General features: G+C 47.0%; 1 protein-coding gene across 1 annotated transcript; it reads right to left on the reverse strand.

Moving 5' to 3' along the window:
* Positions 1-7,639: 7,639 nt before the first annotated feature.
* On the reverse strand, positions 7,640-17,713 carry LOC119843888 (fish-egg lectin-like). Its single transcript, XM_038373836.2, is given in 4 exon segments — positions 7,640-8,251; positions 11,976-12,315; positions 13,722-13,946; positions 17,470-17,713. Coding segments are annotated over 4 exon segments (765 nt in total). The 5' UTR covers positions 17,525-17,713; the 3' UTR covers positions 7,640-8,106.
* Positions 17,714-20,850: the final 3,137 nt, after the last annotated feature.

A 20,850-nucleotide genomic window follows, 5' to 3' on the forward strand; every position in this document is an offset into this window, starting at 1 on the left:
AATTTCTACTGGCCAGGAATACAGAGATTATTGCAGGTCTTGGTGGTGTGTCAGGCGAGGAAAACACCCGTAGGATCCCAGAGGGCTCCCCTGCATTCCTTACCTGTCATACATTCCTGAGGATGGCAATAGGCATTGTGGGTCCAATGCCATGCCCCACTGGGAGGGGGAAGAAGTATATCTTAGTGGTGGTGGATTTTGCCACTAGATACCCTGAGGTGGCTGCTCTGTCCAATATAGAAGCTGAGACAGTGGCAAGAGCCCTGCTCACTAGATTCAGCAGAGTTGGCTTCCCAAAGGAGGTTGTGTCAGATCAGGGCGCAAACATTATGTCGCAGTTGTTCAATGAGCTATGGAAGGTGTGTGTCATGAAACAAGTAAAGACTGCCCCCTATCACCCCCAGTCCAATGGGTTGGGGAAAGGTTCAATGGGATCCTAAAATCCATGCTGGGCATGTATGCCAAGAAGAGAGGCCAAAGTTGGGACGAATTATTGCCGTTCCTGCTGTATTGCTTACAGGGAGGTACCCCAAGCGTCCATGGGGTTTTCTCCATTTAAACTTCTATATGGAAGAAAAGTGAGGGGACCCCTTGATCTCATTAAAGACACATGGGAAGGGTGCAGTGAGGTGAGGGAAGAACCAGTAACTGAGTATGTTGAAAGGTTCAGGAGGGAGTTAAAGGACATGATGGAAGTGGTCCAAAACAACCTTCAAGACAGCCAAGCCAAACAAAAGGCGTGGTATGAGAAAAATACTTGCAAACACACTTTTGACATGGGAGACTTGGTGATGGTACTCAACCATGCAAAAAGGTTCAAAATGCAAAACCCCTGGGAGGGGCCCTTTGAGGTGGTAGAAGTGGCAAATGAGGACATGTAACAAGTTAAAAAGCCCCTCGATGATACTATTCCCAAACTAGTACATGTGAACCGGCTCAAAGCCTATCACAGTAGACAGGCTGGAGTAAACATGATCTGCTTTGCTTAAAGGGAAACTGAGGCATACCCACTCATTGATTTGATGGCTGAACGCCAAGATGGGTCAACTCTGGAAAATATGGAAATCTGTAATGAATTAACCCCAATTGAAACAGGGTAGGTGTTGTCAGTGCTGCAAGGGTATAGTGCAGTTTTGATTTAACTACAGGTTACTGGCAAATCCCTCTGGAAGCAGAGACACAACAAAAGTCTGCTTTTATTACTGATATAGGGCTCTATGAATTCACGGTGTTATCTTTTGGTTTGGTAAATGCTGGCGCAACATTCCAGAGACTGGTCAACAACGTGTTAAATGGTTTTCAGAACTATGCCAGGGCATACATAGAGGACATTGCTGTACTCAGCAACACCTGGGACGACCACAAGGCGCACTTGGAGGTTGTGCTATCAAAACTCAAGGAAGCTAGTCTAACCATAAAACCATCTAAGTATAAGATAGAGGCAGTCAAAATCCCCTACCTAGCACACTGGGTTGGGGTGGTCAAATATTCCCCAACCCTCTTAAGGTAGAAGCCATTGTCAAGGGGCCTGTGCCCCAAACTAAAAGGCAGGTCCAATCCTTTATAGCCATGTCAAACTATTACAGGAGGTCCGTGGGGGGGCGTTCAGCGACATTGTGTCCCCAATCACAGACTTATGTAAAAAGCACCAACCTACTCAGGTGATTTGGTCAGAGGCGTGCCAGAAGGGTTTTGATGAGGTAAAGGCATTCTTGTCTGCAGAGCCTGTGTTGGCCACCCCGGACTTTGATAAGACTTTTGAATTGTGCCCTGATGCATACGTCACTGACTTGGGTGCTGTACTGAGACAAACAGGGGAGGACAGCCATCCTAAGCGAAAAGTTGTCCCCTGCTGAACAGAATTACTCTGTCATAGAAAAGGAGTGCTATGCCATAGTGTGGGCTGTTAAACAACTGAGGCCTTACCTCTTTAATAAGAGGTTCAAGATTTTAACGGACCAATCATCCTTCATATGGCTGAACAGAAACAAGGGCACAAACTCCAAACTGCTACGCTAGAGCCTAGTCCTGCAGGAATTTGACATGGAGATTGTGCACATTAAAGGGAAGGAGAACACGGTAGCAGATGTCCTGTCCAGAAAAGAGGAAGCTGGGCACACTGCCTCCACATTGGTCAGTGATCAATCCTCTGGCAGTAATCTAAGGGGAGAGGTGTGACGTTACACCCCATATTCTTCATAGAAATATGGTTATGATATGAATATGGTATAACTAAGATATATTTTATGCAAGATGGGTCTTGTAAGGTATCATTGGAAAGGTTAAAATTTACTAAATGTGTTTATCCAATTTGTATGACTTTATCATTTATGTCTCTATATTTCAAATGTGGTACATTGGATGAGGCCAAACAATATTAGTGTCTTATTAAAAAAATACACACAAGCATAAGCATCACCCCATGAACTGTGTGAAATAGACACCACTCAGAGATAGCTCTACACAGTGGGAACTATTTGACCCAGGTCATAGCAAAAAAGATTTCCAGCAAGTAGAGGGAAGATATAAAAGAGGGACAATGGCAACCTGATAGGGCCTCACTCTTCCTACAACAACACACCTGAAAACACTTGAGGAACAAAGACTAAACTGTGAGAAGTGATGGTCCCAGGCTAAAACCTGGGACAAGCAAGGCAACCTGTCCCTTAAGAATCTGCCAGCCTGTTTATCACTCAGGGTGAGAATTTGCTAATTTGTATCCCACCTATTTAGTGGGTCAAGCTTAGTTTGTGTATTTTGTTTCATTTGTCTAGTAATCAGCTTTGTTCTGTTTGCAATCCCTTGAACCACTTAAAATCTACCATTTGTAGTTTAACTTATTTTATTATTAAACCTAGTTTAACGTAATTTCTTACTGCAGGGGCAAGAAGTAATACACATCTCTCTTCATATTGAGGAAGAGGGTGGATTTTTATGAATTTGCGCTGTGCAGATTTTTCTATACAGCGCAAGACAGTATTATTTTGTGTTTGTCTCCCAAAAGGTGTATACACATGAGTGATGGGGCAGTCCTCTCACACAGAGCTGACTTGAGTCTGCGGCTGCAGCTGTGTGCGGTCCTACCTGTGTCTGTGCTTCAAGAGGCCAGAGAGCCTAATTCAGCAAAACAGGGAGTGCAAACCCAGACTGGTAGAGCTGGAGAGGCTCAGTGCAATTCCAGTAAATCAGGTGGCATCCCAAAAGGGGGGTCCAACCGGTCACACTCATGTTTTTAGAATTCTTGTGGTTGTCAAGCTATCTTGGGGATGTAGATGCATGTTCATTATGTTTTGAAGGCCAAAACTATAAATGGGTTCAACAATTAGATCAGTTCCTCAGAATAGGTGCATCAGCTATTAGCTGAGACAATCAAGTATGCATCCCCATGCTCTGGGTGTCCCGTAAGCCTCTGACTGCCAGATGCTGGGCATGGACAATGGGATGGTTCACTCAGTGATTGCTTGTTCTGTTTATTCCCTCCAAAACACCTGGCACTGGCTGCTGTCAGAAGACAGGATACTGGACTAGACAGACTATTGGTCTGACCCATTACAGCAGTTCTAATGTTCAGCAAAAATTACAATTGACTTTTGCCTTTGAGAAGGATGTTACAGGACATAGTGTACTGCCTTTACTGAATATGTGAGAATCAAGTTCTACACAATGGCATGTGGTAAAACAGCAAAGGCTGGATTGAGAGGCAAAATAATAGTTGCAAAAGGCAATCACCATTGGCGGATAGAATGAAAACAAAGTTTTGAGACCAGGCCAGAAATTCAGTCAGGTTGGAAGTCAGATGATCCAACAGAATAAACTTCTGCTCTAAAAATAAGAAGAAAAAGTTACAATTAAAAATTCCAAATTAGAAATCACAGTAAAAAACATAGCAAGTGCAATACTAGAAACACAGATGTCCTCACTAAAACTACTAGTAAGTACTTACTTATACATATTTTCAATGAGTGTTTACTGTTAAAACATAAATTAAATAGCACAAAGACATGCATCTGCACAATAACAAAGCTAAATGATGACATGCTAAGAGTAATTCAGGGAAACGGAATTCAGGGAATCCCAGCAGCAGATAATACAAATTGGTGAACTGCTATGAGACTCTGTCAGAGTTCCTTCCTTACTCTGAACTCTAGGGTACAGATGTGGGGACCGCATGAAAGACCCCCTAAGCTTATTCTTACCAGCTTAGGTTAAAAACTTCCCCAAGGTACAAACTTTGCCTTGGTCTTGAACAGTATGCTGCCACCACCAAGCGTTTAAACAAAGAACAGGAAAAGAGCCCACTTGGAGACGTCTTTCCCCAAAATATTCCCCCAAGCCCTACACCCCCTTTCCTGGGGAGGCTTGATAAGAATCCTCACCAATTTGTACAGGTGAACACAGACCCAAACCCTTGGATCTTAAGAACAATGAAAAATCAATCAGGTTCTTAAAAGAAAAATTTTAATTAAAGAAAAGGTAAAAGAATCACCTCTGTAAAATCAAGATGGAAAATACTTTACAGGGTAATCAGATTCAAAACACAGAGGATCCCCCTCTGGGCAAAACCTTAAAGTTACAGAAAACAGGAATAAACCTCCCTCTTAACACAGGGAAAATTCACATAAAACAAAAGATAAACTAATCCGCCTTGCCTGGTTTACCTATACTGGTTGCAATATTGGAGACTTGGATCAGGATGGGTTGGAGAAGATGGATTTCTGTCTGGCCTCTCTCAGTCCCAAGAGAGAACAACCACGTAAACAAAGAGCACAAACAAAAGCCTTCCGCCCTCCAAGATTTGAAAGTATCTTGTCCCCTTATTGGTCCTTTGGGTCAGGTGCCAGCCAGGTTAGCTGAGCTTCTTAACCCTTTATAGGTAACAGGATGTTGCCTCTGGCCAGGAGGGATTTTATATACAGAAAGGTGGTTACCCTTCCCTTTATATTTGTGACAGACTCTATGCAGTCAGATACACTGATAAGGGATTTTTTGTTTCTGAGGCGGTATGTGTAAAATGTTTCACTGAATTAAGTCTCCTGCAGCACCTCAGTAGGTTACATCAGACAAAGGGGAGCTGCAGTGACTAGGCATTGGGATGCCCTGTGCCTCTAAGAACCCAGCCCTGGGAATCATAGAATCACAGAAGATCAGGGTTGGAAGGGACCTCAGGAGGTTCTAGTCCAACCCCTGCTCAAAGAGGGACCAATGAGAAGCCCATGCTAAGAGGTGCTGCCTGTGAGAGGGGAAATAAAAGAGGCCCCTTGGACGCCACCCTATTTCTGCAAATACTGGTGTTTCAGTCCACTGGGGTAACTGTTAACCCCTCTGCCCCTGCCTGTGCCAGGGTTCTTCACTCTGCCTCACCCCTGGGCTTAACTCCAGCTCCTTTCCCCTCCCCACTGTCCCCCATCCCTGGTTTTGCCCTTCAGCCCCAATCTTAATCCTGCCTCCAGCTGCTTGACCCCCCCGACCAGTCAATTTCCGCCCCCTGGTCATACTCTGGCCACCCTTCTCCTCTGATTTCCCCCTTTGCCCCTTTTTAACCCCTGTAGAATGCAGTCCTCAGAATCTTATGCCAAGTAAGGGCAGGCTGAAGGGCAGTGGCTTCAGCAGATGTTACTGAGCATGCTCAGTTCGTGTGAACATGCTCAGTGCACCCTAAGTAGCAAATTCCTTCATGTAGCAGTTTTTCATACTATACTATATCAGCTTCCTTCTTGAACTGTGGACCCCAGCACTGGACACAGGATTCCAGCTGTGGCTGCACCAGTGCCAAATGCAGAGGTAAAATAACCTCTCTCCTCCTATTCGTGATTCTCCTGTTTATGTATCCCAGGATCGCATTAGCCCTTTTGGCCACAGCATCCAGCTGGGAGCTCACGTTCAGCTGATTATCCACCATGATCTCCAAGTCTCTTTCAGAGTCACTGATTCCCAGGAAAGAGTCTCCCATCCTGTAAGTAGGGCTTATGTTCTTTGTTCCTAGATGTATACATTTACATGTAGCTATATTAAAATGTCTGTTGTTTGCTTGCCCCCAGCCGACTCAGTGATCCAGTTCCCTCTGTAGCAGTGACCTGTCCTCTTCATTATTTACCACTTCCCCGATTTGTATCATCTGCAACCTTTATCAGTGATGATTTTATGTTTTCTTTCAGATCATTGATAAAAATGTTAAATAGTGTCGGGCCAAAAACCAGTCCCTGTGGAGTCCCATTAGAAACACACCCATTTGATGACGATTCCCCAGTGACAATTACATTTTGAGAGCATGCAGTGTTGTTGTAGCTGGATCAATCCCAGGATATCGGAGAGAAGGTGGGTGAGGTAATACCTTTTATTGGACCAACTTCTTATTGAGACCTATCAGTTAGCCATGGTTCATTTTTCTGATTCAAGCTAAAGGGGCGAGGTTTGGCTACAAAGCCCAGCCAGAGGCTGTGTTCTCAGTGTTGGGGTCGGATTGCACAGACTGTAGAGAGGTGGATTTTGTTTCTCACCCGCCCGTCTCTCTCTGCTTGTGATGGCAAGGTGGGAGCTCTGCCACCTGCAGAACGCTCACCTGCTCAGTCAGATGACTCATCAGGATTCCTGACTGTACATAGGACACATGGCAAGGGAGAGGGGGACCAGTGTGGGGCAGAATGACTAGCTCACCCTTGATCACCCCTGTCTCCTCTCCCTGGCAGCATGTTTCAGAGGTGAGGGAAGGGCGAGGAACAGATTAGCAGGGCAACATAGACTGCTTGAGTGAGCATTATGGGGAGCAGGGGGAAGACTAGCTGAGTGGGAGGGTTGGCAGCCCAGTGGAGATAATGATGTTGCACACACCAGGACTAGTTTGTTGTAGAGCTCACACTGTTTCTCTTTCCACAAAACACACTTGGTTTCTGGTCTGCTGAATCCCTAGCACCAGAGCACTCCCCCAAACTTCAGTTGTATCGAGTCCAGTGAGCACAAAATGACAAGGAGAGCACCCGAGATGCTGCAAGACTTTATTGGCACAAGAGTGAGCAAGACGGAAACTTCAAACCTTTACCAGCCCTTTCCTGCTCAGCCTAGAGAGAGCCATCCTGTTGGATACATGTGGCCTCTATTCTTTCTTAATCTGGTGATGCAGATATTTGGGATTTATCATAATGGAAATGCGGTGGGGAGAGTGGATATGCAGAGCTTCTGGCACAGAAATAAGGACAGTGTGTGTGTAATAATTTGGCCCTTGTTCCTTATTATGAACTGATCATGCCAGGACCTTTTGAAGTGGAGAGGCTGAAATCAGGCTAACTGAGGGAGAACCTTGTAACACAGATCGTTGGTGATGGTGAATTTTGCAGAAAAGCAGAGGAAAATTACCTAGTTGGGGTTACTTAAATTTTGTTTTTCTTTCTGGTTCTCTTGGAAGTTCTTCCTAAGCCCAGCTCAGTTTTGTGTGTTGCTAATACAATGGGCTCCATTAGAGTCGTAAATATAAAGTCCAGAAGGGGGCAATTATGACCATCTAGTCTGATTTTCTACATAACAGAGATGTCATGCAGTGACTTTTTCTTTGCACCTAATAGCATACAGTTAATACAAAGTGTATCAGAGCATTTACAAAGACATCCAGTCTTGACTGAAAGATTCCAGGTGATGGAGAATTTACCACATCCTGTGTGGTCTGTTTGTATGGTTTACTTCCCTCATAGCTAAAAACACGGCCCTTTGTTTTCAGTTGGACCTTGTTTGTGTTCAGTTTCCAGCCATTGAATTTTATCAGGGTAGAAGTATGTGGGTCTGGGAGCGGGGGCAGCAGAGGCAGAGAAGGAGCAGGTAATGATGAACCTTCTTGGCTCTATTTTGTGGGACTCGATTTTATCCTTGGAACAAAAGCTTCATACCACTGGATGGAGATGGTATGTAGAAAACCTGGACAAGGGAGTGGAGCAGTGCTTAGTTTGTAATGAAAGAGGTGCTGGGGCTGAAGCAATTTGTTACTTTTATCACTGACATGGCAAACCCAGAGGTGCCGGGGCTCAGCCCAGGCTGGTACAAATTAAGCACTGTGCAGGAGAGAGAAAGTTTAAATGGACACTGTTAATCACTGTGAGGCTGAGATGGAGGGAGTCTCATTTAGATCCGGCATTTCATTATCTTGTCCTGGTCATTGATAAGCCACAGCAGGCCCAGGTCATAGGACACATGTTTGCATTTGCAGATGAAACTGGCCACCTGGGTCCAGGTGGTGCCGTTGGGATTGCTTTTAGTGATTCCATCCCTGAAAGGAAGGTTACAGGACTGGTATTAATACAGGTCTGCAAAGAGAAGGACTCTGCCTCTATCCCTGCCTGAGGAGAGCAGCTTCTCACTGCAGCCAGAGGGTAGCCCCAGCCATGCTTCTCCTTGCTGTCCACTCACAGCCCTGCATTGCAGCACCCATCCTCCTACATGAGTGTCTGGCTAGACCCTATTAAGATGGCAGGATCAGAGCTGAGCATTGCAAGCTTCATCTCCCTGTGGTGTGGGCTGAGGGCAGAGGGGCAGGGAACATCCTCTACCGGGAAACATTCCTGCTTCCAAACTGCACGGGGCCTTTCCTCTGTCTTGGCAGGTGACATGGAATCAAAGCCAGGGACAGAGCGGTATAGAGAACACCAAGGGAATCTCACAGCATGGCAGGGGGAAATAGATTCATAGATACTATGGTCAGAAGGGACCATTCTGATCATCTAGTCCGACCTCCTGCACAGCGCAGGCCACAGAATCTCACCCACCCACTCCTATGAAAAACCTCACCCATGTCTGAGCTATTGAAGTCCTTAAATCATGGTTTAAAGACTTCAAGGAGCAGAGAAGCCTCCCTCAAGTCACCCATGCCCCATGCTACAGAGGAAGGCGAAAAACCTCCAGGGCCTCTCCAATCTGCTCTGGAGGAAAATTCCTTCCTAACCCCAAATATGGCGATCAGCTAAACCCTGAGCATATGGGCAAGATTCACCAGCCAGATACTACAGAAAATTCTTTCCTGGGTAACTCAGATCCCATCCATCTAATATCCCATCTCAGGGGATTTGGCCTATTTACCCTGAATATTTAAAGATCAATTACTTACCAAAATCCCATTATCCCATCATACCATCTCATCCCAACTATACATATAAAAGTTAGCTTTTACCACTCAAGAAAGAGATCTTGGAGTCATTGGATAGTCATTTCTCTGAAAACATCCTCTCACTTGGCTTAACAGGGAAATCTTCGGTGAGCTTAAATTCAAAAAGGAAGCTTACATGAGGTAGAAATTTGGACAGATGACTGGGGAGGAGTATAAAAATATTGCTAGAGCATGCAGGGGTGTAATCAGGAAGGCCAAGGCACAATTGGAGTTGCAGCTAGCAAGGGATGTGAAGGGTAACAAGTGGGTTTCTACAGGTATGTTAGCAACAAGAATAAAGTCAGGGAAAGTGTGGGACCCTTACTGAATGGGGGAGGCAACATAATGATAGATGATGTGGAAAAAGCTGAAGTACTCAATGCTTTTTTTGCCTCGGTCTTCACAGACAAGGTCAGCTCCCAGGCTGCTGAACTGGGCAACACAGTATGGGGATGAGGTGAGCAGCCCTCAGTGGTGAAAGAACAGGTTAAGGACTATTTAGAAAAGCTGGACAAGCACAAGTCCATGGGTCCAGATCTAATGCATCCAAGGGTACTGAGGGAGTTGCCTGATGCGATTGCAGAGCCATTGGCCATTATCTTTGAAAATTCATGGCAATCGGGGGAAGTCCCGGATGATTGGGAAAAGGCAAATATAGTGCTCGTATTAAAAAAAGGGAAGAAAGAGAACCCAGTGAACTACAGACCGGTCAGCCTCACTTCAGCCCCTGGCAAAATCATGGAGCAGGTCCTCAAGGAATCCATTTTGAAGCACTTGGAGGAGGAGAAGGTAATCAGGAACAGTCAACATGGATTCACCAATGGCAAGTCATGCCTGACCAACCTGATTGCCTTCTATGGTGAACTGGCTCTGTGAATATGGGGAAAGAGGTGGATGTGATATATCTTGACTTTAGCAAAGCTTTTGATACGGTCTCCCACAGTATTCTTGCCAGCAAGTTAAAAAAGTATTGGATTGGATGGATGGACTATAAGGTGGATAGAAAGCTGGCTAGATCGTCAGGCTCAATGGATAGTGATCAATGGCTCCATGTCTAGTTGGCAGCTGGTATCAAGCGGAGTGCCCCATGGGTTGGTCCTGGGCCCGGTTTTGTTCAAAATCTTTATTAATGATCTGGATGACGGGATTAATTGCACGCTCAGCAAGTTCGCAGATGACACTAAGGTGGGGGGAGAGGTAGATATTCTGGACAGTAGGGATAGGGTCCAGAGTGACCTAGACAAATTAGAGGACTGGGCCAAAAGAAATCTGATGAGGTTCAACAAGGACAAGTGCAGAGTCCTGCACTTAGGAAGGAAGAATCCCATGCACTGCTACAGTCTGGGGACCGACTGGCTAAGTAGCAGTTCTGCAGAAAAGGACCTGGGGATTACAATGGACGAGAAGCTGGATATGAATCAGCAGTGTGCCCTCATTGTAAAGAAGATCAATGGAGTGAAGTGATTATTCTCCTCTATTTGGCACTGGTGAGGCCACACCTGGAGTATTGCGTCCGGTTTTGGTCCACCCACTACAGAAGGGTTGTGGACAAATTGGAGAGAGTCCAGCGGAGGGCAAAGAAAATGATTAGGGGGCTGGGGCACATGACTTATGAGGAGAGGATGACAGAACTGGGCTTGTTTAATCTGCAGAAGAGAGGAATGAGGGGGGATTTGATAGCAACCTTCAACTACCTGGATGGGGTTCCAAAGGGGATGGAGCTCAGCTGTTCTCAGTGGTGGCAGATGACAGAACAAGGAGCAATGGTCTCAAGTTGCAGTGTGGGAGGTCTAGGTTGGATATTAGGAAACACTATTTCACTAGGAGGGTGGTGATTGCGTTACCTAGGGAGGTGGTGGAATCTCCATCCTTAGAAGTTTTTAAGGCCTGGCTTGACAAAGCCTTGGTTGGGATGATTTAGTTGGGGTTGGTCCTGCTTTGAGCAGGGGCTTGGACTAGATGATCTCCTGAGGTCTCTTCCAAACGTAATATTCTATTATTCTGAGTGTTATTTACTTCTCCTTATAACACAAGGACTAGGCGTCACCAAATGAAATGAATAGGCAGCAGGTTTAAAACAAACAAAAGGAAGTGTTTCTTCACACAAAGCACAGTCAGTCTGTGGAACTCTTTGCTAGAGGATGTTGTGAAGGCCAAGACTATAACTGGGTTCAAAAAAGAACTAGATAAATTCATGGACGATAGGTCCATCAATGGCTATTAGCCAGAATGAGCAGAAATGGTGTTCCTATCGTCTGTTTGCCAGAAGTTGGGAAGGGGTAACAGTGGGGATGGATCAATTGATGATTCCCTGTTCTGTTCATTCCCTCTGGGGCACCTGGCACTGGCCACTGTCGGTAGACAGGATACTGGGCTGGATGGACCTTTGCCTGACCCAGTCTGGCCGTTCTTATGTTCTTAACCCTAGGCTGGAGGATGTGCCATCACTCTGAGGGGATGGCATATGGACAGTCTGGGTGCTCAGGGGCGCTGTGAGGAGCATAAGCAGGACTACCTGTGCTACCAACAATATGCAGAGCTCAGGCTTCCAAGAGTCCCCCAAGATAGCAGAACCTCTGCAGTGTGCCTCACACCCCTTTTTGGTTCCCTGCTGGTTAGCATTGGAGCCCTCTCAATTAGGCAAGAGCGGGTGCCGCATTGTGAGGTCATTGGGATGCTGGAGAGACCTGGAATCAGCTCATTAGGAAATCAGCCAACATCAGGCACCAGTGTGGGCTTGCTCCACAGCATCAGGCAACATCCTGTTCTCTCTACACTCTTAGTAAAGGGTATGAATGGCCCTGATCACTCATGGGAGAAATCCTCCCTCCTGCCTTCACCTTTACAGTACCTGCGATATATTTGTCCTGCACTTTTCACGCCGTAGACAGAGCCTTCAGTCCCGACATCAATCATGGACAGCTTGCCTGGAATGTTCTGTCACCTGGATCCTGCACAAGAGTCCGGGGTGACATTAAACTGGAAATAGATATCATCAGCTGAGTTAACACCCCAGCAGCCCCACAAACCGCAGCAATAGTACTTCAGACTTCCTGCAGTATTGACCCAGGGCAAGGCGGAGGCATTGTTCACAGAGACCGCTGCTGGACGAGACAGACAATAGATGCCATCATGCATGCTGACACCAGCAACAAACATGGCTCCACCCGCATCAATTTGCTTGAGCAGCCCTAAAAACAAACAAGGGGAAAACAAAGGTCAGAGGAAAGAGCAGGGCTGGAGCAGCATGAAGAAAATAAGGACGTAAACCACCTATTGAGAACTCAGCAAGAAATATAACTAGAGACCAGGGGTGAGAGGAGAAAGAGAAATCAGTCAGAGAAGCGTGGACTAGTGTTTGGCCTGAGAATCAGGATTCCTGGGTTTGGTTGCCAGTCCTCTCCCAACTTGCTTAATGGCCCTTGGAAAGTTACTTAGGGCAAAAAGGACCTGATTTTAAGAGGTACAGAGCACCGAGAGTTCCCATTGACACCAGTGGAAGTCATCACTGCTTAGCACCCCTGGAAATCAGGACGTCTTAGTTAGGTGCTAACATTTCTGCACTCAGGTTTGGAAACATGGACGTTAATCTCTCAATGTCCAGAATATGAGGTCAGTAAATGTTCCCGCCTCACAGAGGGCTTGTGATGTCGGGGTATGTGTACACACTGTATTGTACCAGTTTAAATTTCCCTAATTTAATTCAACTGCTGTGGGGACATTTAGTTTGCTTTAAGAGTATCTGATTTCGGTTTACCTTAAGTTGATTAGGCCTTGTCTACACAAGAAAGTTGCACTGCTTTAACCAATGGTGTGAATTTAAACTGATTTAGTGAAGCCAGTGTAAACCCCTGTAGTATAATGCCCCTAAGATTTCAGGATTGTCACTATCAGTGTGTCACTCTGAAGCATAGAACGTCTAGACTGCAGAGTATATAGTCCAACTGCCACACCTGTGTGATAGCCTGGGCTTTCAGCTACTAGCACCGGTCTAAAGGTGCTTATACCCAGAGGATGTGCTGATAAAAGGCCCCTTTATACTGATATAACTCCAAGTGTAGAAAGTTATATGGATGTAGCTATTTTGGTAGAAAAATCACACTCCTATTCAACATGGTCAAACTGGTGTACAAACCATGTGTAGACAGGCCTGTGTGAACATTCTGATTTCAGTTTAAGGACTGGACTATGCATGATTTTGTACTGCTTTTTATCAGTCTGGAAACACATAGAATGAAATCAATGCCACCCCTCAGTGAAGACACAATGAGGCCAGTAACAAGGTGCTCGTATCAGCATAGCTTATTTCACTACATTTCCCAAAATAATCTATACGGACATAAGCACCTTCCTACCTGTGCAACGGCGTCCACACTTGGGGGTTGCACCAATTCAACTAGATCAGCTTCCCTATAGAGATGATGGTACAAAACCGGTACCAATGTAACTATATAGGCAAGCTGTAGTCAGAGCCTAAGAGTGGCCTATCTGGCGGGAATTGTGACGACAGCCTGGGGTAGGAGTTTGGAACTGGGCACAGGATCCTAACAGAGGCTCTTTTTGTCGTCCCCACGACATAGCAAAGATCATACATTACCTGTGACCTGTTGCCAGCTTCCTCCCACCAGATTGTAGATCTTGTTGTCGTTCACACCCCAGACTCCAGCAGGACCAACCGTGATGTGTTTCAAGGAGCCCGGCAGCTGGACCCAGCTGTCTCCATACAGAGTGTAGATATTGCCTGCGCTGTTCACTCCAAACACATGCCCATTACTGGCATCAATCTGCTTTAATGACCCCGGCATCTCAATGCAGTCCAGAGCTGAAAATCATATTGAGAATGTTCATGCATGTGGACTTGTTAGCAAGCAGGAGAAATAGCCACAAAAGAGAGAGAGCTTGGGATCTGGGTGGCTGTGGATATAGAGACCTTTGCTTACACGTCCCTCACTGGTCTGAATCCCGAATAGGAGGGTGGTGGCCCAGTGTTCTTACCACCTAATATGTGCTTGGAGGCCCGTGTGAAATGATTTTGGGGGTCCCATTCTAGTATTTAGAATAGCAACTGGCGCTAATTGGCTCTGTGTTGCCCTCCGCAACAGAAAGGCCAAGGGTTATCTTGACCACAGAGACAGAGCTTCAGTCTCACCACTCCAGGTGGTCTCTCCTGGTCAGAGCTGAGCCGCATTATGGGGGAAGCTTCCCCTGCCCCTGCCCAGACAGCACTGTGGATTAACAGAGGGCTTATGACTCCAGAGCTGGGGATCTTTCACCAGAGCAGACATCACATAAGCAGATGCTCAGGCTTCCAGATGGAAAAGGCACTCTTGATTCTATTGGGATTTATATTCAGTTCAGGATATATCCTCTAGAGAGAACAGTCCAAAGAGCCACCCAGGAAGTTGTTTAGGTCAGTTATGGGATCACAAGAGCAGATCTCCATTCTGGGGGCATTTGGGATAGCCTGAGAGCATTTTCCATAACACATTTGTTTGGAAGTGAGAGGAGCTCTTCCATTCTGCTCCATATGGAAACCTCATGTGTTGCTCAGGAAGGTCTCAAACTGTACCCATGAAGAAGCTGCCTGCAGTTTAAACATTCACAGCAGCTGCAGGCTGACCCATTTTCATAGAACCATAGATTCCAAGGCCAGAAGGAACCATTGTGATCATCTAGTCTGATCTCCTGTATCATACAGGCCAGAGAACTGCCCCAAAATAATCCCTAGAGCAGAGCTTTTAGAATAATATCCAATCTTGATTTTAAAATTGTCAGTGACGGAGAATCCACCATGCCCCTGGGTAAATTGTTCCAATGGTTAATTACCATCCCTGTTAATTCTCCTAGATTGAAGAGTGCATTATCCAATATCTGTTCCCTATGTAGGTACTAATCAAGTCACCCCTTAACCTTCTTTTGGTGAGCTAAATAGACAGCCAGTCCCTGTGAGCCGGTGCAGGGGATCCAGGCCTTGTGAGCTAGTGCGGGGGATGCTGCCTCGGCAGGGTGGGAGGGAGTCTCAGAGCTGGGCTACTCAGTGTGCGCTTTTTGCCCCACAGGGAAGGAGCCCATTTCTGGGGGGGGGGGGGTCCTGGTGAAGGAGCCATGGGTCATCAGCACGCAGCAGTGCTTCTCCTGCTGGTGGTGGCTGAGAGTTTGCACCAGCCACTTGGAGGGGCACTGGAGCAGGGGAGGGACAATGGTGCCTTGTCTAAGGACGGCTCTGGATCTGCTGGATTCTGATTGGCTTAGAGAGCAGCTAGCTGGTGCCTTTCAGTCAATTAGGGCCAGCACTAGGATTATCACCATCCTGCTCCTTCTCACAGCCCCGGGGCAGCAAGGCTGGGGTCAGCGAGGGGCCAGGGAGCTGGCTTGGGTGTGCCTGCATGTGGTGGGAGTGCTGCAGTGCCCACAGGACCCTGGCAGCTGGTGGTGTCTGGGCAGCAGGAAAGAGGAGCCCATGGCTTTGTCCCCCTTCATCCCCGACCTCTCCACCTGCAGGCTGGGCAGCACCATGCTCTGTCCCCATGGGCCTGGCCTCCTGCTCCACCCTGTGTGTCATGGCTTCTGTCAGCCCCAGCGCGTGAGACCTTTGGGCAGGGGGAGCCCAAAGGGCTCACGCTCTGGGGCACTGTGTGCAATTCTGGTCTCCCATGTTTAACAAAGATAAATTCAAATGGAACTGGTGCAGAGAAGGGCTACTAGGTTGATCGAAGGAAAGGAGACCCTACCTTATGAGAGGTTTCAGAGTAGCAGCCGTGTTAGTCTATTGGCAAAAAGAAAAGGAGTACTTGTGGCACCTTAGAGACTAACAAATTTATTTGAGCATAAGCTTTCGTGAGCTACAGCTCACGATGAAGTCCAATGAAGTGAGCTGTAGCTCACGAAAGCTTATGCTCAAATAAATTTGTTAGTCTCTAAGGTGCCATAAGTACTCCTTTTCTTTTTACCTTATGAGAGGAGCCTTAAAGAGCTTTGTTTGTTTAGTCTAACCAAAAGAAGGCTATATGATTGCTGTCTATAAATACATCAGAGAGATAAACACCAGGGAGCTAGAGGAGTTATTTAAGTTATGTGCAGTGTGGAGCCCAGGGCAAATGGATACAAACTGGCCATCAGCAAGCTTAGGCTTGAAATTAGGTGAACGTTTCTAACCATGAGAGGAGTGAAGTTCTGGAGCAGCCTCCCAAGGGGAGCAGTGGGGTCAAAAAACAAAACTGGCTTCAAGAGTGAGCTTGACAAGTGTATGGAGGGGATGGTATGGCCTATCAGCGACTGCCTATAGCAAAAATCTCCAACGGCTGCAGATGGGACACTAGATGGGGAGGGCTTTGAGTTACTACAGAGAATTCTTTCCCAGGTATCTTCCTAGTGGATCTTGCCTACATGCTCAGGGTCTAACTGATCACCATATTAATGTTCGGGAAGGAATTTTCCCCGGTGTCAGATTGGCTGAGACCCTGGTGGTTTTTTGCTTCCTCTGCAACATGGCATTGGTCACGTGCAGGTTTAAACTAGTGTAAATGGTGAATACTCTGTAACTTGAAGTCTTTAAACCATAATTTGAGGACTTCAGGAACTCAGCCAGACTCAGGGGTCTATTGCAGGGGTGCGTGGGTGAGATTCTGTGTCCTGCAAGGTGCAGGAGGTCAGACTAGATGATCACAGTGGTCCCTTCTGACTTCAGTAAGCATTTCTGAGTAAGAATATACATTAAAATTTTAAACCCAACCAGTGTCCTCCCATAAGTTACTTGCCACAGATGTCAGAACACGTTAGTATTAGAGCTGAGTGGGTCTAATATTTATTTAATTTTCTATCTAGATATAGGAATTAGATACAATGCTCCTGTCAGAGATTTCTAAGTTATTATCTGCAAAAAAAAATTAGAGTTGTCACTTGCCTAAGTAGCCCCTGGAATCATGGTTAAAGTCCACAAAAATTGTGCATACTTTACTTTGCATTTATCAACTTATAGAAATCAAACTACACCTATGGGCTGAGCCTGGGGGCAGGGCTGGGAAGTGAGGCCAAGCAGGTAGCGTGGCTCAGTCAGGGCACAGAGAGCTCCTGCAGAATGGACGGGCGATAGACAACTTAGTGACACCCTTTAAAAAACCTAATTATCAGTGTTTATATTACTGTCATTAGTGCAGACTGCAGGGGCCAGAATGTGAAAGGGCAGGCCATGCATAGAGGAAAATCTGGTCCCCAACCCATGAGCATCTGTCTAAAAACAATTCCCCAAAATGTGGCAGTGAATCCAAACTCAGTCCTGCACTGGGGCTGAGAGACCCACGCAGCCGTCTGCAAACCCTTTCAACAAAATCACTGTTCCCATGTACATGAGCTCCCTGCAACCAGGGGCGGCAGCAGCAGCAGGAACTCCCAGAGCATCATCTTCTCGGCCCGCCTTCGACAATGCGAGCTCTCCCATTGGCTGCGGTGGGGCAGTCCAGGGGCTTTTATAGCTCAAGCGCAGCTGCAGACTGAGCAACCTTCCCTCTACATCCTCAGTAAGGAAATAGGGGAATATTTACTTGGCAACACCACCCCCTGGAGCAAAGGCTATTGATCAACATTATGGGTTTCCTCATAGCAGCTCTGACACTTGATCCCTTACATGCCAGCCAGCCCAGCAAGTATTGTGTTTTCTAGGTGAGCACTTGGGTTAAGTGTTTCCCCCTGCCACACCCGTTCGGATTTCTGAGGTTAACATATGGAACGCAGCCTTCTCCCAATGACCTTACAAATGTTTGTCTTAGGAGGTAGATACACAGGGCGGGCTCAGAAATCCCCAGGAGACTAGATCTCCAGGCACAAGGTACAGTCAGGGAATCAGCCTCCAATTCTCTCTGGGTCTTTTAGCTCACAGTGGCGTGTGAACTGGCCCCAGGGTTTTTTCATCCCTGTACGAGCTGTGATCCAGAGAGGGAATTGAATTGTCTCGTTAGACTGACCTCACACTTGGTAAGGCAACTCCCATCTTTTCATGTGCTGTGTATTTATACCTCGTACTGTATTTTCCACCCCATGCATCTGATGAAGTGGGTTCTAGCCCATGAAAACTTATGCCCAAATAAATTTGTTAGTCTCTAAGATGCCACAAGGACTCCTCGTTGTTTTTGCTGTTACACTCAGTGTTTGGAGGGTGCCCTGGCAGGTGAAGGGTTGATACCAGAACTGGTCCCATGTGATTTTGGAAAAGGGGGACGTCCACATGGACACATCTCAAGCCCACCCCTTAAAAACAGTCTCTAGGGCTATGTCTACAAGGTAAGCAGAGGTGTGATTTGCAGACATGCCCATGCTAGCTTCAAACTAGCTAGATCATGAAACATAGCAGAGAGCATGAGGTGACACAGGTTTCCGATCTGTTCTGCATAAGCCCCCCTGCTCCCCCAGCTCCCCGCATTTGTACTTGTGTTGCTAGCCCCCACTGATGTCTCCTCTGCTATGGTTAGTGAGTTAGCTAGATTAAAGCTAGCATGAGCATGTCTATGAAAACTGCAAATGACACCTCCGCTGGCAGGGTAGATACAGCCTACAAGGAACACAGCTCTGTGAATGTTCAGTGTAATGTAGGGATGGGCTAATAGGAGTCAGACCCGCCATAGTGGCTTCACCTCCAGCCTCTGCTGGTTGGTGGGGGGGAAGGAAGTACTGTCCAGCTCCCGTGAAGAGATAGCTCGCTGCCCATCTCTCATCTTGCTACTTCCTCTTTGCCACCTGTCCAATGCAGTCACACAGTGCCATGACCACCTAGTTCAGCTGTTGGTGATTACAGCTCTAGGATTGCTGTGTTGAAACTGCAAGCTGTCACTTTAAGAGTGAGAGTTGCTAGTTCTGCCTGTGGGCCAGAGGGCTCTGCAGGGTCGTGTGCAAGCTGAGCCAGTCTGGAAATAACTAGTCTAGAACCACATGGGGTGAGCTGTGGGAGCAGCCTGCTTTCTCTCTTTCTGTTTTTGGTTACTGTGTGTTCTCATTCTGGATTCTAAATGTTGAAATCTTCCAGTGGTTTTTTTAATATAACATCTCTATGTATAAGCTGGGAACATGACATTGGCTAGAGCAGCATTTCTCAAATGTGGCCACCAGAGGTTTTTCATGCGACCACAACAGACTCTGGGCAGAGATGCGGGAGGGAACAAAGCAGTTCCCCCCTCCCTGCACCGTTCAGGGGTGGGCTTCAGCCCCCCCTCCTGATTCAGTCAGAGGCTCCAGTGGCAGGCTTCCTCCTACCCCCACCTTCAGCTGGAGGCTCCGGCAGTGGACTTCAGTCCCCCTCCCCTGGTTCAGCCAGATGCTCCGGCGATGGGCTTAGTCCCCCTCTCCTCTTTCAGCTGTGGGGCTCTTACTTCAGCCCCCCCTCCAGCTTCAGCAACAGAGTTCTGGGGGCAAGCTTAACCCCCCACCTTCAGCCTTGGGGCTCTGGCAGTGGGATCCATGCTTCAGCGCCCCGCCTCCCTGCTTCAGCTGCGGGGCTCTGGGCTTCAGCCCCACCATCCCCACCCCAAATCCAGCTGTGGGGCTCTGGCTCTGGGCTTTAGCCATTGGGCTTCAGCAGGGCCGGCCTTACTGGATGCCATGGTGAAAAGGCAAAGAGCAGGGTAAGCCTGAGGTGCGAGGCCATTGAAGGGAGCTTGGAGCAATGGGGGCAGAGCAGCGGGGGCCTCAGGGATGATGGAGAAGCAGTGGGTGCTGAAAATCTGTGGGGGGAGACTGTGGAGGCCGAAAGGATCCAAGGGGGCCAGGGAGAGGCATCAGGGGCCAGAGGCAATGGGCAGGGAGCCAGGGGAGGCAGTGGGGGCCAAGGGCACCAAAATACAACTGTACATTATTTTTATTATTGGACCTGCAAAAAACCCTACATAAATAAATGACAATGATTTGGACATGGATATTTGCATATTTATTTGCTTTTCCTAAAGTTAATTAAATATTTTAGGAAAATTTGTCAGAGCTGCCACCAGCAAGAGTTGAGGGCCGCACTCTGAGGCCACCAAAACATTTGTTGTGAGAACCCCTGTGCTAGAGGGCATCTTGCTGCTGCTGTGTCTCTCAGCTATGGGGTGTGGGGTTGGTGGGACGTGTGAGGCTGTGACCGAGTGGAGCTATGTCTGTTTTGTAAATGCCATTTGGCTTTAGGGGCCCCCCTTCGTATTGTAACCATCGTACTGCAACCTCCTCTGGGGACTAGAGAAGCCATTTTGTAGTAGAGCTTGACATCTAGCAGAAAGACTATGGCCAGTGTCAGGCTGTCTGGAGTGATTCACGAGCATGAGAGCCAACCTCGGGACAGACTGACAAGAAGCAGGGCAGAGCCCCCAAACTGGCTGTATGTTCTATAATTATATTTCAGCAGCCCAGTAACAAGTGTGAACTCCCAAAGCACTGTAACAGCCTTACCCCGGAGTTACAAACAGTCCCCATGGGCATTCCAGCCTATCTCACCACTCAGGCAAGCTCAGCTCTGTTATAATAGTTGCTTTACTCCAAAAGTAGATTTTTGCTTTACTCCAAAAATCACACGTACTCAGGTTGAGTCCAGTCCCAAGAGACCCGTCGCTTATCCCAGGTCAATTTGTACCTCAGATCTCACACCAAAGACAATGCTTGTAGACTATCCTATAGTAAACTAAGGATTTATTAACTAAGAAAAGAGAAATGTTATTTACAAGTTGGAGCAGGCAACATATATACACAAATGAGTTACAGTTAAGCTC

Source organism: Dermochelys coriacea, chromosome 15 (assembly GCF_009764565.3).
Source record: "Dermochelys coriacea isolate rDerCor1 chromosome 15, rDerCor1.pri.v4, whole genome shotgun sequence".
In the NCBI taxonomy this organism is placed as follows: Eukaryota; Metazoa; Chordata; order Testudines; family Dermochelyidae; genus Dermochelys; species Dermochelys coriacea.